This window comes from Ranitomeya variabilis, chromosome 2 (genome assembly GCF_051348905.1).
Source record: "Ranitomeya variabilis isolate aRanVar5 chromosome 2, aRanVar5.hap1, whole genome shotgun sequence".
Classification (NCBI taxonomy): domain Eukaryota; kingdom Metazoa; phylum Chordata; class Amphibia; order Anura; family Dendrobatidae; genus Ranitomeya; species Ranitomeya variabilis.
Window position 1 is genome coordinate 93,811,162 of NC_135233.1, and position 15,721 is coordinate 93,826,882.

General features: G+C 42.3%; 1 protein-coding gene across 3 annotated transcripts in view; it reads right to left on the minus strand.

The window, feature by feature from the left end:
• Nucleotides 1–48: 48 nt before the first annotated feature.
• LOC143804534 (uncharacterized) overlaps nucleotides 49–15,721 on the minus strand; it is a 68,215-nt gene continuing 52,542 nt past the window's right edge. For 2 of the 3 annotated variants that reach the window (XM_077282717.1, XM_077282716.1), the window contains exons 8-11: nucleotides 13,583–13,630; nucleotides 10,614–10,782; nucleotides 2,380–2,500; nucleotides 49–1,509 (exon numbers count right to left, since the gene is read on the minus strand). In XM_077282717.1, the coding sequence (XP_077138832.1) occupies nucleotides 1,377–1,509; nucleotides 2,380–2,500; nucleotides 10,614–10,782; nucleotides 13,583–13,630 (471 nt within the window). In that variant the 3' untranslated portion in view covers nucleotides 49–1,376. The remainder of the gene's footprint in view (nucleotides 1,510–2,379; nucleotides 2,501–10,613; nucleotides 10,783–13,582; nucleotides 13,631–15,721) is intronic. The other variant, XM_077282718.1, reaches the window with a different exon arrangement.

Consider the following 15,721-nt stretch of genomic DNA (forward strand, 5'->3'; position numbering starts at 1 on the left):
CAAGAAGACTATTTTAGAAGAGTTTGCATTTATTCTCAAACATCTTTAAAAGAACCGATTTACATTATTCATTGTTAACCGGTTTATACCATTACATAAATCTTATTTCAGTTCACACTTCCCCCTGTCCTTGTCCTCCCACTTCCCCCCAAAAAAATAATCTTACAGTTTTTGCTGTTGTGTTTTTATGTTATGTATAAGTTTGGGTAGGAGCTACTAAAAAAATATTTAGAACTGAGAATCCTCAGTGGTTGATACCTTTTAATGGCTATCAAAAAAGTAGGAGCTATTGTTTTTTTCTCTGTGGATGGTTTACACATACTTAGGTACTGTCTTTTACAAGACATGTAAGGAAACACGCTTCAATAGTGGTCTGTCTATGTTATGATTCATCAGACATCACATGCACAGAGCCAGTACAGCCTCTGCCTGCAGTAGAAACACTGTGAATTTCTTTTCCCATATATTGTCCTAAATAAGCTAAGAGATTCTAAGTATACAGGCAGGGAGGCTGAACTGTAATTTCCTTAATTCTGTGAGACAGGAGCTGTGCAGTCATCATCATTATCTCTGATAGGTGTTTCTGTCCCCCACTGTGGAGAACTTAAGTGGTACAGTCCATGCAATTTCACAGTACAGATTGTGTTACTAACTGAGAAAGTTAACCCATTCAGAGAACTTAAAGGCATGTCATTCTTAGGGAATCATCATGAGATGACTTTACTTATCTGAAGAGAAGTATACCCTGAATTTTCAGATACAACAGAACAAGTAAAGGTAATACTGGCAGAATTATATACCGTATATTGAGGGACTAGTAACTGAATGAATAAGAAAAAATAAACACTGGGGTGCTACTTTAATTTTGTATTCAAGATGCTGCCATAATAAAGATAAAATAGGCTAAGATGGAGGTCAAAACAGCATTCCTGTAGGGTGAATGGGGGCTTCTGAAAACATTATTGAGTACGCTGGGAGCTTCAATGGGAAGGATGTGATCATGCACCCACTAGTATTGTGTCATCATTCTAAACGTTATATAAAGTCCCTATTTAATTCAATTAATTGTATTTTATATCATTGTAACATACATATTGCTTCATCTTCCTAATAGGTAATGATGCGTCATGTTATTTCATGTGTGAATATTCATCAGTTGTCATCATCTTCACTCATCACATATCAGTGATTGGAGTTCCAGTATAAGAGTTTTTACAATTTCTGGAAAATAACATTTTTATTACAATATAAATGGTCAGCTCGCTTTTTCTAACCATGTTTCCCCTGCAATCTGTGTCAGCAATCCCACTGCTTTACTGTCACTATAGCCAGTAATGATACAGTCACACTGACATATTATTGCAGGTATTCCGCCTCTAATCTGCAGCAAGTGATCGGGCTCCACATTTCCTCAGGGCTCTTCTGACGTGTGGCACAGCTTCTTCTACAAACCATCTTCTCTCATACATAATAACCATAACGTCGAGGAGAAGGTTCCTTTCTCGTTTCCTGCCAGCAATGAACAAACACATGAATTCTTCTGGCAATGGATTATTTGTAAAATAAAATGGAAATCAGTTACATCCTATTGAGACATCTACTTGATATGAGTCCACCCTTTATCTTTATGAGAAGTTCACGAAGGAGTCTTAATTTCTCACAATACAAATGCAATACATTCTGTCCCAGACATATAGCATAGACAAAGTCTGACAGAGTGACACCATTTTTGTTTATTTAATTTTTTGTTTAAGAATTTTAGCTTAATTATTTTTTATTTGGCTTAAAGTGTGACAATATCCGCCAAAATGTAAGCGCAAAAAATGGACACAAAGTAAGCCACCAAATAGGTGGTGTAAAGTCAACCATAAGTACATAAGTTTATCATCCTGGTCGATCCGTTGTGATAACTTTGGCATATTTTCAGACTTTATAGTCTAAGTTTATATAAAAATTAGACAGGATTTGCCCAATAGTCTGATTTTGGTCTATTTAATTACATAGTTGGCTGTAAGTCAAGGGTGGGATATCCCAGGCCTAGAGGCGGCCCTGGTTGTCACAATTCGCACAAAAAATTATGGTATATATATTTTGTCAGCAAATATTACATGGATTTTGTTGATTTTTTTTCTGCCACTAATTCGTCTAGTTATCCACAATTTCTGCATAAAACACATGCACTCACCATTTTCAGCAACTCAAAAATAAAAATTTGTTGAGGTTAAAATAGAAAAGAAAGCTATGTAGGCCACCATTTTGGCCTCCAAAATACCCACTCACCTGTACCCGTATCAAATATGGCACTTGAAAATCAGATTCTTTTTTAATCACTGAAACATTCTGTACATCACTAAGAAGCGGCCAGAATACAATCCTTACATCTGCCTGTAGATTTCCTTCACTGTGACATCTTCTTCCACGACAGAAGAACTTTCATTAGAAGCTGTAGATAAACTCTGTAGTGTCCTTCCACAACTGCACATCTCTGGGAACTTGTAATCTAAAAAATATAAGCAAACATTGGGATAAAACACTAAAATCCCTGTGAGAAGGATGGTCAGGTCAATGTGTGTTTTACCATAATTGTCAAGAAATCAAAGAAACATTTATTGAAGTGCAGAAATTACTGTTTCTGAGGAGCAAGAGGTAACTAGCCTCTAGGAGCCATCTAGGACATTTCAGACAGCCTTGAAGGATTTTCCTGGTTACTAAGCACGCACCAGTACCTACCAGGATTACTACTGTTTAGTATTCCAGAATATTAATATATTTTCAATCCACTTTGATCACTCCTATTAGCCAAATGTTTACCGTATATGAAATTTTGATTAACAGAAAAATTACCTGTCTCTTGTACATGCTGGGTTTACGTGCTCCAGAATATTCAATTAACTGAATTTTTCCCCTTCATCCCATATCATTCCAATATTTATGCCTTTATATGAGATTTCTACTATAGTAAAATATACCCAGTCAGTGTTGAATACCATGGAGTGCATTTTGGTCTCGTGAGTATCGTGGTTCTTTGATGCTCTAACTTTGCTGATTACATCGTAAGGGTTTCTCTGTCACGTTTAAAGTCTTGTAGAAATCCTAAAGTTAGTATTCTGCTGATTTGTTCCATTTTGGGCTGATGAACGACTGAATGGTTGACATTTATCTATAGGGCAGGTATGTGCATGCGTTGCGGATTGGCCTGTGGAATTTTCCGCACAGAATCTGCATGTATTGGCAGAAAACGCGTTTTTGATGTGTGTTTTTTCCATGCAGATTTGTATGCAGTTTTGAAAGCTAAATAAAGATCTATTATTGAACAGAAAAAAAAAAAGAATTGTGATGTCATTTCTGGTCCAACCTCCTCTTTAACATTTGTCCAACCCACACTCCATTACACACACAGATAGATAGATAGATAGATAGATAGATAGATAGATAGATAGATAGATAGATAGATAGATAGATAGATAGATAGATATGGGATAGATATGAGAGATATGGGATAGATAGAAGGAATGAGAAAGATCTATAGATAGATAATATATAGAGGGATAGATAGATCTATCTATAGGTAGAAAAAAATCTGCGTTAGGACAGGGGTCACACTTTTCGAGAAACTCGCACGAGTTTCGCACCTCAATACCCAGCACTGCTGCCGGCACTCGAACTGGAGTGTTCAGCTACATAGAAATACATGCAGCCGAACGCTCCGGTTGCGAGTGCCAGCGGCAGTGCCGGGTATTGAGGTGCGAGACTCGTGCGAGTTTCTCGTAAGTGTGACCCTGGCCTTAAACGGAATATCTGTTTATTTAAAAAAATGGAAAAAAAATTGCGTGGGCTCCCATGCAATTTTCAAGTCCAGAGTGGGAAAGCCGGCGACTGGGGGCCGATGTTTATAGCCTGGGAAGGGGGTAATACCCATGGATCTTCCCATGCTATGAATATCAGCCTACAGCTGTCTGCCTAGCCTTTACTGGCTATTAAAATAGGGGGACCCCAAAAAGTGACGTGGGGTCCCCCTATAATTTATGCCAGAAAGGCTACGCAGACAGCTGCGGGCTGATATTCATAGCTTAGAGAGGGGCCATGGATATTGCCCCCCCGGCTACAAATACCAGCCCAGCCGCCCCAGAAATGACGCATCTGTAAGATGTGCCAATTCCGGCACTTAGCCTCTCTCTTCCCACTGCCCTGTAGTGGTGGCATATGGGGTAATAAGGGGTTAATGTCACCTTTGTATTGTAAGGTGACATAAAGCCTGGTTAGTAATGGAGAGGCGTCAATAAGATACCTATCCATTACTAATCCTATAATAGTGAAAGGGTTAAAAAATACACACAGCCAGAAAAAAGTATTTTAATATTCTTAATTTCACCATACTTACAACCACGTCTAATTCCCCAAAGCCATCGATCGCCTGCAAAAAATAAAAAATAATAAACCAACCGTATACTCCCTGTCCGACGCAGTTCAATTAATAACGAGTGTCCCACGACGATCTCCCCTATAGAACAGTTACATCAGGTGATGTCACTGCTCTACAGGGCCTCCCACAATGCACTGACAGGAGATAATGGCTCCTGCAGTGCATCACTGAAGAGGCTACTTTAGTTCATTGTCTCGCTTTATGGCAATGCTGCATGGGAATTTTCTCACACAGCGTTGCCGATGAGAAAATGAACTTAAGTGACCTCTCTCCCGGCAGCGGCGGAGGGATATACATCGCAGAGGATTACCTCCGCTGTCCGTTCATTGCACGGCCCCTGTAGTGTGCTGATATTGCCCAATGTCAGTGTTCTACAAGGGAGATTGTCGTGGGACACTCGTTATTAACTGGACTACGGCGGAAAGGTAAGTATAGGTTGGTTTATTATGTTATTTTTATTACAGGAGAATCGAGGGCTTCGGGGACTAGGTGATTGGTGAGTATGTACTCTATGTTATGTGTTGTATGTTATGTGCATGTCCTGTATGTTATATGTTGTATGTTCTCTATGTTTTTATTTTTAGCTACTGAACACAGCCATTGTCTGATGGGACTACTTTCCCATCATCGGCAATGCTGTCATTGTGAGCATTCATTGCTGGGAGCAGTAATCCCATCAGACAATGGCTGCTTACACAGACCCCGCACACACACAGGGACACACGCACACACACAGACCCGCACACAGACACAGAATCACGCAGACACCGGCACACACACATACACGCACATAGCTCCACCCACACTCTGCCCACACTCTTCCCCCTCCCGATCTGCAGAGTTTCATCCACAGCAAAACCACAGATCTTTTTTACATCTGCGGTTTTGCTGCAGATTGGCCTGACACAATGGAAGTCAATGGGTGCAGAAACGCTGCAGATCCGCAAAAAGAATTGACATGCTGGAAAATAAAACGCGATTCCGCACGTTTTTTTCCACAGCATGTTCACAGTGTTTTTGTATTTGCCATTGATTAACATTGTGTGCACAACACACTGCGGATTTGAGGCAATTCCGCGAGTCCAAAAACGCTGCGGAAACTCATCAAAATCCGCAACGTGTGCACATACCCTTAGAGATTTCTTTACATATTACATTTTAACCCCTTTCCAACATCTGCCGTATAAGTAGGGCAGACATCAGGAGGAGTTGTTGTAGCTTGTAAAAGTAGTAAAACATAAAAAGTGGACAGATAAGATATAATAGATATTATGAAATCAGAGCTTCCTGTAATGTCCACTGTTACACTGTTTGTCTTTGATAGACCCCTGACAAAGCAACTGTGAAACGCGCATTGGGTGCTTGATGTGGGAGTATGTTCATTAAAGGGAACCTGTCACCACGTTTTTGGAAGATGGGATAAAAATAGCGTTAAATAGGGGCAGAGGTGGGCGTTACATTAGTGTGTTTGTTATGCGTTTATTACCCACCTAAGTTGCCGAAATACCTTTGCAAAGTCTCCGTTTTCGCCTGTCAATCAGGCTGGTCTGGTCAAAAGGGCGTCTTGTCTTCCCCCAGATTTTGCGTAGTTTTCCGTTGGTGGCGTAGTGGTGTGCGCATGCCCAAGGTCCCGAATCCTCTGCCAGGGGATTTAAAAGAGCGCGCTGTTCGTTATTTCATTGGTGATCGGTGGGCGCGGCCATCTTCCTTTGGCCGCGCGTGCGCAGAAGCGGCGCTCTGCTGGCCGCGGCTTCAGGAAAATGGCCGCCGCGATATCAATCTGCGCACGCGCGGCATCCCGCGGCCATTTTCCTGAAGCCGCGGCCAGCAGAGCGCCGCTTCTGCGCACGCGCGGCCAAAGGAAGATGGCCGCGCCCACCGATCACCAATGAAATAACGAACAGCGCGCTCTTTTAAATCCCCTGGCAGAGGATTCGGGACCTTGGGCATGCGCACACCACTACGCCACCAACGGAAAACTACGCAAAATCTGGGGGAAGACAAGACGCCCTTTTGACCAGACCAGCCTGATTGACAGGCGAAAACGGAGACTTTGCAAAGGTATTTCGGCAACTTAGGTGGGTAATAAACGCATAACAAACACACTAATGTAATGCCCACCTCTGCCCCTATTTAACGCTATTTTTATCCCATCTTCCAAAAACGTGGTGACAGGTTCCCTTTAATCTGTGTATTCTGTGTTGATGCATCTTTATTATATGTACCTGTAGGCTGTATTGCATACAATTATCTTATACTCATTGTTTATGGCCATAGCTGTTGGGTGACTAAATTAACACTATATGCTCTTTCTTAGGGCTCTTTTCCATTTGCTAGAAACACGTCCGTGTCTCGCATGTGAAAACCAAGCTCTGGCGCCTGCACTTTGGAGTGGAGCGTGCAGCTCCATGTGTTGCTATGCGGCCACACACTCCGCTCTGGAGTGCTGGCGCCAGAGCTTGGTTTTCACATGCAAGACACGGACGTGTTTCTCACAAATGGAAAAGAGCACTTAGACTGATATGTTCCTCTATCACAATGCACCCTAGAAGACTTACAGATTTATAAATCACCACAAGCTGCGGTCCAGGTCAATGTTCTCTGGCCATGGACAGGGCCTGCGCAAATTTCCTGAGCTTCCAGGCTCCCCAATGCAGCATTTAGTTCACCGGCCTGGTGTGACGTCGTCTCTGCGATGTGAGGTGCACAGGTGACATCTCACCAGCACCACTAGTCATAAGCCGAACCTGGGATCCCAGAGCGTAAGGAAATTTGAGCAGCTCCTGTCCACGGCCAGAGAACACTGACGTGAACCGTGGATTAGGGTCATGCGAAGAGATCTGCTCATCTCCACTCATGATAGTTTGGAGATAGCGTTAAGGACGCATTTTAGGCGCAGCATGGAAGTGGTGATAGTATGACTGAATGTTTACAGGATGCACTGAAAAATGAGGATCAGAGTCTAACAAACATATTACGTCCTTTATCAGCTTATGGCTAGATTTAGAGTTGTATAATAATGCCATGTGCAGTCCCACATGACAAATGGAGGAACTGTGGCCCCTTAATTAGAAACACATTTTGGAGCGTTATCTTGTCAAATCACTATTTGTAGAAGGCATAACGGCAACTACAGAAGACCATGCTCAATTAATGGAGCGTATCTGACCTTTCATTAGACTTGCTAAAAGAAAAGATCAAAAGCAATAAAAATTAATTTGCTGAGACATTTCAGTAGTTAGCTATATACGACCGGCTCCTATATTTTAAGGCATTTCACCAACCTAATGTTATACACAGAGGTGAAAAACAGGCATCTTAAGGTGTTGAGAGCTATTACAGATCACTTGTTACAGACAACTGTAACTAAGGACAGAATTTTGTTCACATCTGTGTTGAGGCTTAAGTTTAAAAGAAAGGACTCTGACAAAGTCAAATTGGCCCTTAACTTTTAATAGGGTCCAAGAAGCAATAACAAGGTGTTAGGGCTAGCGGAACGCACCGAGTAAATATAGATGTTATTATTGGTGCGTTCGCAGCCCGGGGTCCAGCAAATGACGGCACAATATGGCGGTATAAGCGAACTCTGTTACTTCACAGAGTCGCACAGAAAGAAGACGCTGTGCCCTGTTAACGTCACAGGGGAACACAGGTAACAGCTGAGCTGATGGCAGTCAGTGGTCACACACTCAGAGAAGCACACAAAACACTCCTCTCCGGTGGAACCGGAATTCTAGAGGCTATGAGCCAGCCCTGAATACATTCATACAAAACTCCTCACCGGAGGTGCCGGTATTCTAGGGGCCTATTTCAGCCAAACCCTGTCCACATACAGCCGTGACCACAATAGCAAAGCTCATACACATGTTGATACTAGCGCATGACCATGCAAACCTTTTATAGCTGCAGCAACTTCAGGACCTTCCTAGAGGACCAATGAGAGCTGCCACAGTACCTGAGCAACTTCAGGACCTTCCTAGAGGACCAATGGGAGCTGCTGCAGTAGCTGAGCATGTGAACCCTGACCTCCAATGAGAGGTCTTACCTTGGGCATGCTCAGAAGGGGAAAAGCAGGACTTTGTCCCAGAGATGTCTGCTCGCCGCTGACGAGTACTGGCTATAATGGCAGAACCTGGAAGAACAGCAGTAACCAGGCGCAGAGTATCTGCCTGAGCCAGACGCTGGGACCGACGTCTCTGCTGAGCAGGCTCCACTGCAGCTGGAGAAGGATGGGAGACCGCCGCGGAAATGGCTCGAGATTCCCCCTGTGCAGAGGTGGGAACTCGACACCTAACACGAGGTGTCCTTTATTTGTACAGGAAAACAGAGCTACTTGCAATTTTATTTTTCCTGTCGAAAACAATGAAATCATCAAACACTGATGTGAGCACAGCCTTAAAACGAAAAAATGTTTGTCCGGTCAGACCTGGCACAGGACAGATATGTACTTATTCATCGTGTTGGAGGTATAGCTAAAATTATAGCAGTTTTCCAACAAATATACATTATATAATTAGGATGTGCAAAAATCTGAAAATTCACCTGCTAGATCATGGGAACAACAAGTGGACCATAGTACACTGTTGTACAATAACCTTGTCAGGCTAGTGCGGGTACCATGCGGTTCTCTGCAGTGTTACTCCCAACAATTAGTGCCGGCAGCGTAAAGTGTCTTAGTGACACAATTGACAAAGTGGTGGTAACGATGAGGCATAACAAAGAAAAAATATTGTAGATACAGTATTTTAATTTTTTTAGATGAAATATAGGTATTTACTTTAAAAAAAAGACATGAACGGGCAGGCAGAAGTTTTTTCGAGAGAGCCTGTCAGAAGGATTTTTCCACTGAAGCTATTTGTATTGGTGAGTAGGTCGTAGAACAACAAGAAAAAATTTACAGTATTAGGGCTCCTTTCCACTTGCGAGATAAACGTCCGTGTCTCGCATGTGAAAACCAAGCTGTGGCGCCGACACTCTGGAGCGGAGAGTGCAGCTGCATAGCAATACATGCAGCCGCACGCTCCGCTCCCAAGTGCCGGCACTAGAGCTTGATTTTCACATGCGACACACGGACGTTTATCTCGCAAGTGGAAAGGAGCCCTTAGGCTAAGCATCTAAGCTTTGAAGCCACATGCAAAATAGCCTTGAAGTGCTCTGAGGGCGTCGATGAACTTCAAGTACAATTAAAGAAAATACTTGTCAGCTCACCCAAGGCAAAATGTAACTCCCAGAAATAAAATAGAAAGTGAGGGACGCACATATGGAAATCCCAGCAGGTTCCAGGGTGTAATCCCACTGAAGAAGCAAAAGCTTCAATCCAGCAATCCCAAAATAATGGAAAATATTATTTATTGCAAAATATTAAAAACATGGTGAAAAAAGAAAAGCAAGAAAAAATATTAAAATCACATTGATAACGTGATGAGTTTCGAACCATAAGTCTGTGTGCACACGTTCAGGATTTTCATGTTTTTTTCGTGTTTTTTTGCTTAAAAAACGCATACATATGCATCCCATCATTTATAATGCATTCTGCAATTTTTGTGCATATGTTGCGTTTTTTTCCCGTGAAAAAAACGCATCGCGGTAAAAACGCAGCATGTTCATTAATTTTGTGGATTTTTTGCGGATTTCCCACTACATTATTGCATCCCAGAACCTCCGGAAAAAAACGCAAAAAATCCGCAAAAAAAAAACACGCAAAAAAACGCATGCGGATTTCTTGCAGAAAATGTCTGGTTTTGTTCAGGAAATTTCTGCAAGAAATCCTGACGTGTGCACATAGCCTGGTTCTTAATAATAACCTTAATGATTAAGAACCCTTGTGCTTCAAAACGCGTCACCTTATCCATGTGATTTTAACATTTGTTTGTTTTTTTTTTCATTATGTTTTTAATATTTTGGAATAAATAATATTTTTAATTCTACTTGGACTGCTGAATTAAAGATATTGCTTCTTCAGTGCACTGTAAGTACATCGACCACAATGCACTTCCAGGTTAATTTGCATGTGGCTTCAAGCTCGCCTTCTCAGTGATGGCGCAATGGTTTACTAATTACTACAAGTTACTGTAAATATAAATATAATTTTTCTTCTTGTTCTGCGACCTATACAGCCAGACCAAAAGTTTCCGTAGTAAAATCTTCCTAACAGGTTGTATCTGAATATTCGAGAATCACATTAATGTACCTGTTGCTCCCGTGTGAGTATATTCTGGTGCTTTCCGATGAGAGATCAGCAGAACCTCAGCTCCTGCTGTGTAAACTGAGGGACTAAAATAGGATGATATGGACCTCTTCTCCAGCTCCTGCTGCAGTGCCCTAATGGTGTCTGACAACGACAGGTTTTCTTCTTTTATCTGTAATAGAAGTCAAAAAATATGTTGGAAAACCAAAGTACCCAGGCCTTTTATTGCATTACTCTTTTATGCAGCCATTTTAATTTTGGATGAAATAGTTTAGATAAATACTAATACATACTCCTCAACATTGACATTTTTTACTTAAAGGGATTATCTCAAGAAAAAAAGCTTCTTTCTAGAATAAAGCTGGTATGGACATCAGCAAGTTATGCTTCTCTCGTCAATAACAATCAAGTGATTGCCAAGGGAAGCCGTGTTTAGGCACAAGATACCCGTACAGTGGAGGCGTAGCTTGAGGTTCAGCTTGGGAGAACTAAACATCTGAGTAGGCCCCTAACCAGGTAACCTTCATTACAACTATGGTGGCATTCCCTAATAATGGGTATAGGGGAACCTCAGGAGATGACCATGGTATTACTGAAAAAAAGTATCTATACAAAGACCAAACACTGATATTACCGCCATATGGTGACCATACAATGGTAGATACCAGTTCTACAGAACATATGAGTGATTACAGCACAGTTATTGATAATGATATACAGCTGACGTTCTTTCTGATGGAGTCGTTCACTTTTCCCGTCTTTTCCATCTGGCCCAGACCGACATAACAACTTCTTCTAGCCACAACTCGGCTGCAGAAATTACAACAAAGACACATTTCACTTCTCACATTTCCTGCACTGTCTCCATCTATCCCCAACTTACACAAACTCCTCATCCTACTGATACCCCAATGCTGAGCCGCTGCTTCCATGTGTCCTTATTACTGCACCTACGGTATGTCCAAAAACTGTGCTCCTTTTACTGTTCCACATAGTAATTCCACCTCTGAGCCCCTTACAAAATAAATACCTCCTTTGCACCCTCTATATGGCAAAATTCCCCTCTAGAAAATATGAATGCCTTGTGCAAGTGCCCTAGAAAATATTGTCCACATTTTGCTCCTAGAACTTAATAATGCACCCATGTGCACCTTTGACAGTTGCAATACTCAGTGCGCCCATATAACAATAATACTTGTTAAGTTCCCACTTAACATTTCATATTTTCCCCTAAGTCCCACCATGTATAGCTCGTCTACAGTATGATGGGCCCACAGCTCCCCTATATACAGTACGATGTCCTCAGTGCTCCCCCAAAACACAGTATAATGATCCCATCAGTTGCCCCACACTGTAGCATGACCACGACAGTAGGCCCCACACTGTATGATTAGTCCCTACACTTTCTGGGGACCCCTACACTGTAAGTTGGATTTAACAGTAGCCCCCAAAGTGTATAATGGATCTCACATTACCTTCCATACTGTATAATGGCCCCCACACTGCATGATGGACCCCTAAATAGTCCCCACACTGTATGATGTCACCCACATTAGCTCCCAAACTAGATAATGGCCATCAAATTGTATGATGGCCCCCACATTAGCGCAAAAACTGTATAATGGCCCCCCGCATTTGCACCCATACTGTATAATGGCCCCTACATTTGTACCCATGCTGTATAATCCCCTCCACACTTGTACCCACTCTCTAAAATGGCCCCCACATTTGCACCCATGATGTATAACTGCCCTGACATTTGCACCCACCATGTATAATGGCCCCCATGTCCTATAATAGTCCCCACATTTGCACCCACGCTGTATAATGGCCCCCATATTGCACCCACATGCATAATGGCCCCATCGCTGTAGATTGTCCCTCACACTTTGAGAGCCCCCCACAGTAGTCTCCACACTGTATGAGGGCCCCCCGCCCACTAGCCATTACAATGTATGAGGAACCTCCATACTTTATAATGCCCCCACATTCATACCACATGTTTTAATTAAAATAAAAAACATCATATATTCATCTAATCCAGGATCCCAATGAGCCCTCCTACAAAGCTCCGGAGCATGCAGTGGACATCAGAGTCCCGGCGTGGTGTGATGACTCACAGTGCTAGGTTGCTGGTGTTGTGTGCATGCGTTGGCGCTTCTGACACTGCACCCCCTGCACTTCTGTAGACCGTAGGCATAAAGCGACCTGCAGTCTACAGAATGGGGAGCAGTAGTGCAAGGAGATCATATCTCTGCTCTACCACACAGCTTAAAGCACCACACCAGCTTTAATTTTATTTAATAGCTGAATTTTTGCTTTAAATGTAATTCTCCTGCCCCCTGTCTCATACTCACATGCCGCTGCCTTCATCTGTTTCCAGTGTCGCTCGTGATGGTCTCCGGCGAAAAATGACCTCCTGGCAGCTCCAGTGTTTCATCGAGCTGAGGGGAGGTCACTTTTCAATAGAAGTCTATGAACCTGGTTCTGGCTCTCATAGACTTGTATTGAGAGCGTCTGATGTAGCTCCTGACTTCTGGCCAGTCAGAACCTACTGTCACAAGATGGCACAGGGGAACTGGAGCGGCACCAAAAAAACTGTGAAGATGCCAAAGGGTGAGTATATGACCGGGGTCAGGGGGCTTAGATTTAAAGCGTCACTCCAGCGCAGAAAATAAAAACCTGCTGGAGTGGTGCTTAAACTATATTGGGCGTGCATGCTGATATAGTTAAAGGTAGCGTAGCTGTGGGTGGACTCCTTTAATCATGGTGCTCGTGGCAACCGGACCCTCTGCCCACCCGGTAGCTACGCTACTGCCCTGCAGCCCAGCTTTGATTGCTAATATCTCTGCAATGAAGAGACGAAATAAAGAAAAATATATGTGCTGTATTCCGCTCTGCAGATAATATTATATAGTGTGTCCAGTGCAACATGAAAAATTTGATGAAAGGTCCTCCTCCTTAACAATTACCTTCTCAGCATAAGCCTTCAGTTTCTCAATCTCCAGTAAGTTGTAGTCCTGAAAGAACAACAATTTAAATATTTAATACATTTGACATAATAAAATAATATAAATATTCCTTAAGGTGGTTTTCCACTAATTAGATACCGATGAACTATAACAATCAACAAAGAAAGTCGGTTTATTCCACCGGACTACCAGTTAGCCAACTGGCAGATTCAGAATGCCTCCCAACTTTAACAGAAAAGAAAGAGAGACAAACCATGTGGCGCGTGAATAGTGCAAACCTTGTATATGCCTCTAGTCATGCCCCCAATCCACACCTATTTGCCATTTCTTTCCACCCTGGTAGGAAGTGTCAGAGGGCTCGGTAGCATTTTTGCTACATTTTTATCCCTTTCCCCTTATTAGATTTTTTAAAGTGTATTTGCGAAGTCGCGTTTTTAAAGGACAGAAATGCTTTGATTCTGCACTTAAAAAAGTAACTGCAGCTTTTTACGTGTGTGTTTATAGGCTCCACACAGAAGCCTATAGTGGAAAAAAGCACCAATACCGCACAGTGCAGCAGCATCTTTACGCAAAATGCTGCAGAATTTCTGTGCAAAAGTGGCATCAGAAAAAACGCAACATTTATGCTTCCATGTGAACATGCCTAAATGTCCAAGCAAAGTCATTGTGATTTCATGAAATCTACTGCCCTTGGTGCATCTAAAGACACTGCTGAATTGCACGGTTTTGCTGCATTTTTTTCTCTATAGGCTTCTATGAGGAGCCTGAAAAATAACATGTAAAAAAAAACTGTTTCATTTTTAAGTGCAGAATCAAAGCTTTTCTGTATCATTAAAAAGCATTAGAAAGGCCGCTTTACATCTGCATCCAAATCACATCAATTAACCCCTTTCTGGCATTAGACGTACTATCCCATCGAGGTGGGGTGGGCCTGTATGACCACCGATGGGATAGTACATCATATGTGATCGGCCGCGCTCACGGGGGGAGCGCGGCCGATCGTGGCCGGGTGTCAGCTGACTATCACAGCTGACATCCGGCACTATGTGCCAGGAGCGGTCACAGACCGCTCCTGGCATATTAACCCCCGGAACACTGCGATCAAACATGATCGCAGCGTTCCGGCGGCATAGGGAAGCATCGCCCAGGGAGGGGGCTCCCTGCATGCTTCCCTGAGACCTTCAGAGCAACGCGATGTGATCGCGTTGCTCCGAGGGTCTCCTACCTCCTTCTCCCTGCAGGCCCTGGATCCAAAATGGAGCTGCTTCCGGGACCTGCAGGGAGGTGGCTTACAGGAGGCGCTGGTAAGCCAGGAGCACTGCCTGTCAGATCAATGATCTGACACAGTGCTGTGCAAAGTGTCAGATCAGCGATCTGACACTATAGTGTGATGTCCCCCCTGGGGCAATGTAAAAAAGGGGAAAAAAAAATATTTACATGTGTAAAAAAAAAAAAAATCCTAAATAAAGAAAAAAAAAAAAATATTGTTCCAATAAATAAATTTCTTTATCTAAATAAAGAAAAAAAAACAATAAAAGTACACATATTTAGTATTGCCGCATCCGTAATGACCCGACCTATAAAACTGTCCCACTAGTTAACCCCTTCAGTGAACACCGTCACAAAAAAAACGAGGCAAATAACAATGCTTTATTATCATACAGCCGAACAAAAAGTGGAATAACACACGATCAAAAAAAAGGATATAAATATCCATGGTACCGCTCAAAATGTCATCTTTTCCCACAAAAACGACCTGCTATACAGCGTCATCAGCGAAAATATAAAAAAGTTATAGTGCTCAGAATAAAGCGATGCAAAAATAATTATTTTTTATATAAAATAGTTTTTATCGTATAAAAGCGCCAAAACATAAAAAAATGATATAAATGAGGTATTGCTGTAATCGCTGTGACCCGAAGAATAAAACTGCTTTATCAATTTTATAAAACGCGGAACGGTATAAGTGCCACCCCCCCCAAAAAAAAAAGAAATTCATGAATAGCTGGTTTTTGGTCATTCTGCCTCACAAAAATCGGAATAAAAAGCGATCAAAAAATTTCACGTGCCTGAAAATGGTTCCAATAAAAACGTCAACTCGTCCTGCAAAAACAAGACCTCACATGACTCTGTGGACCA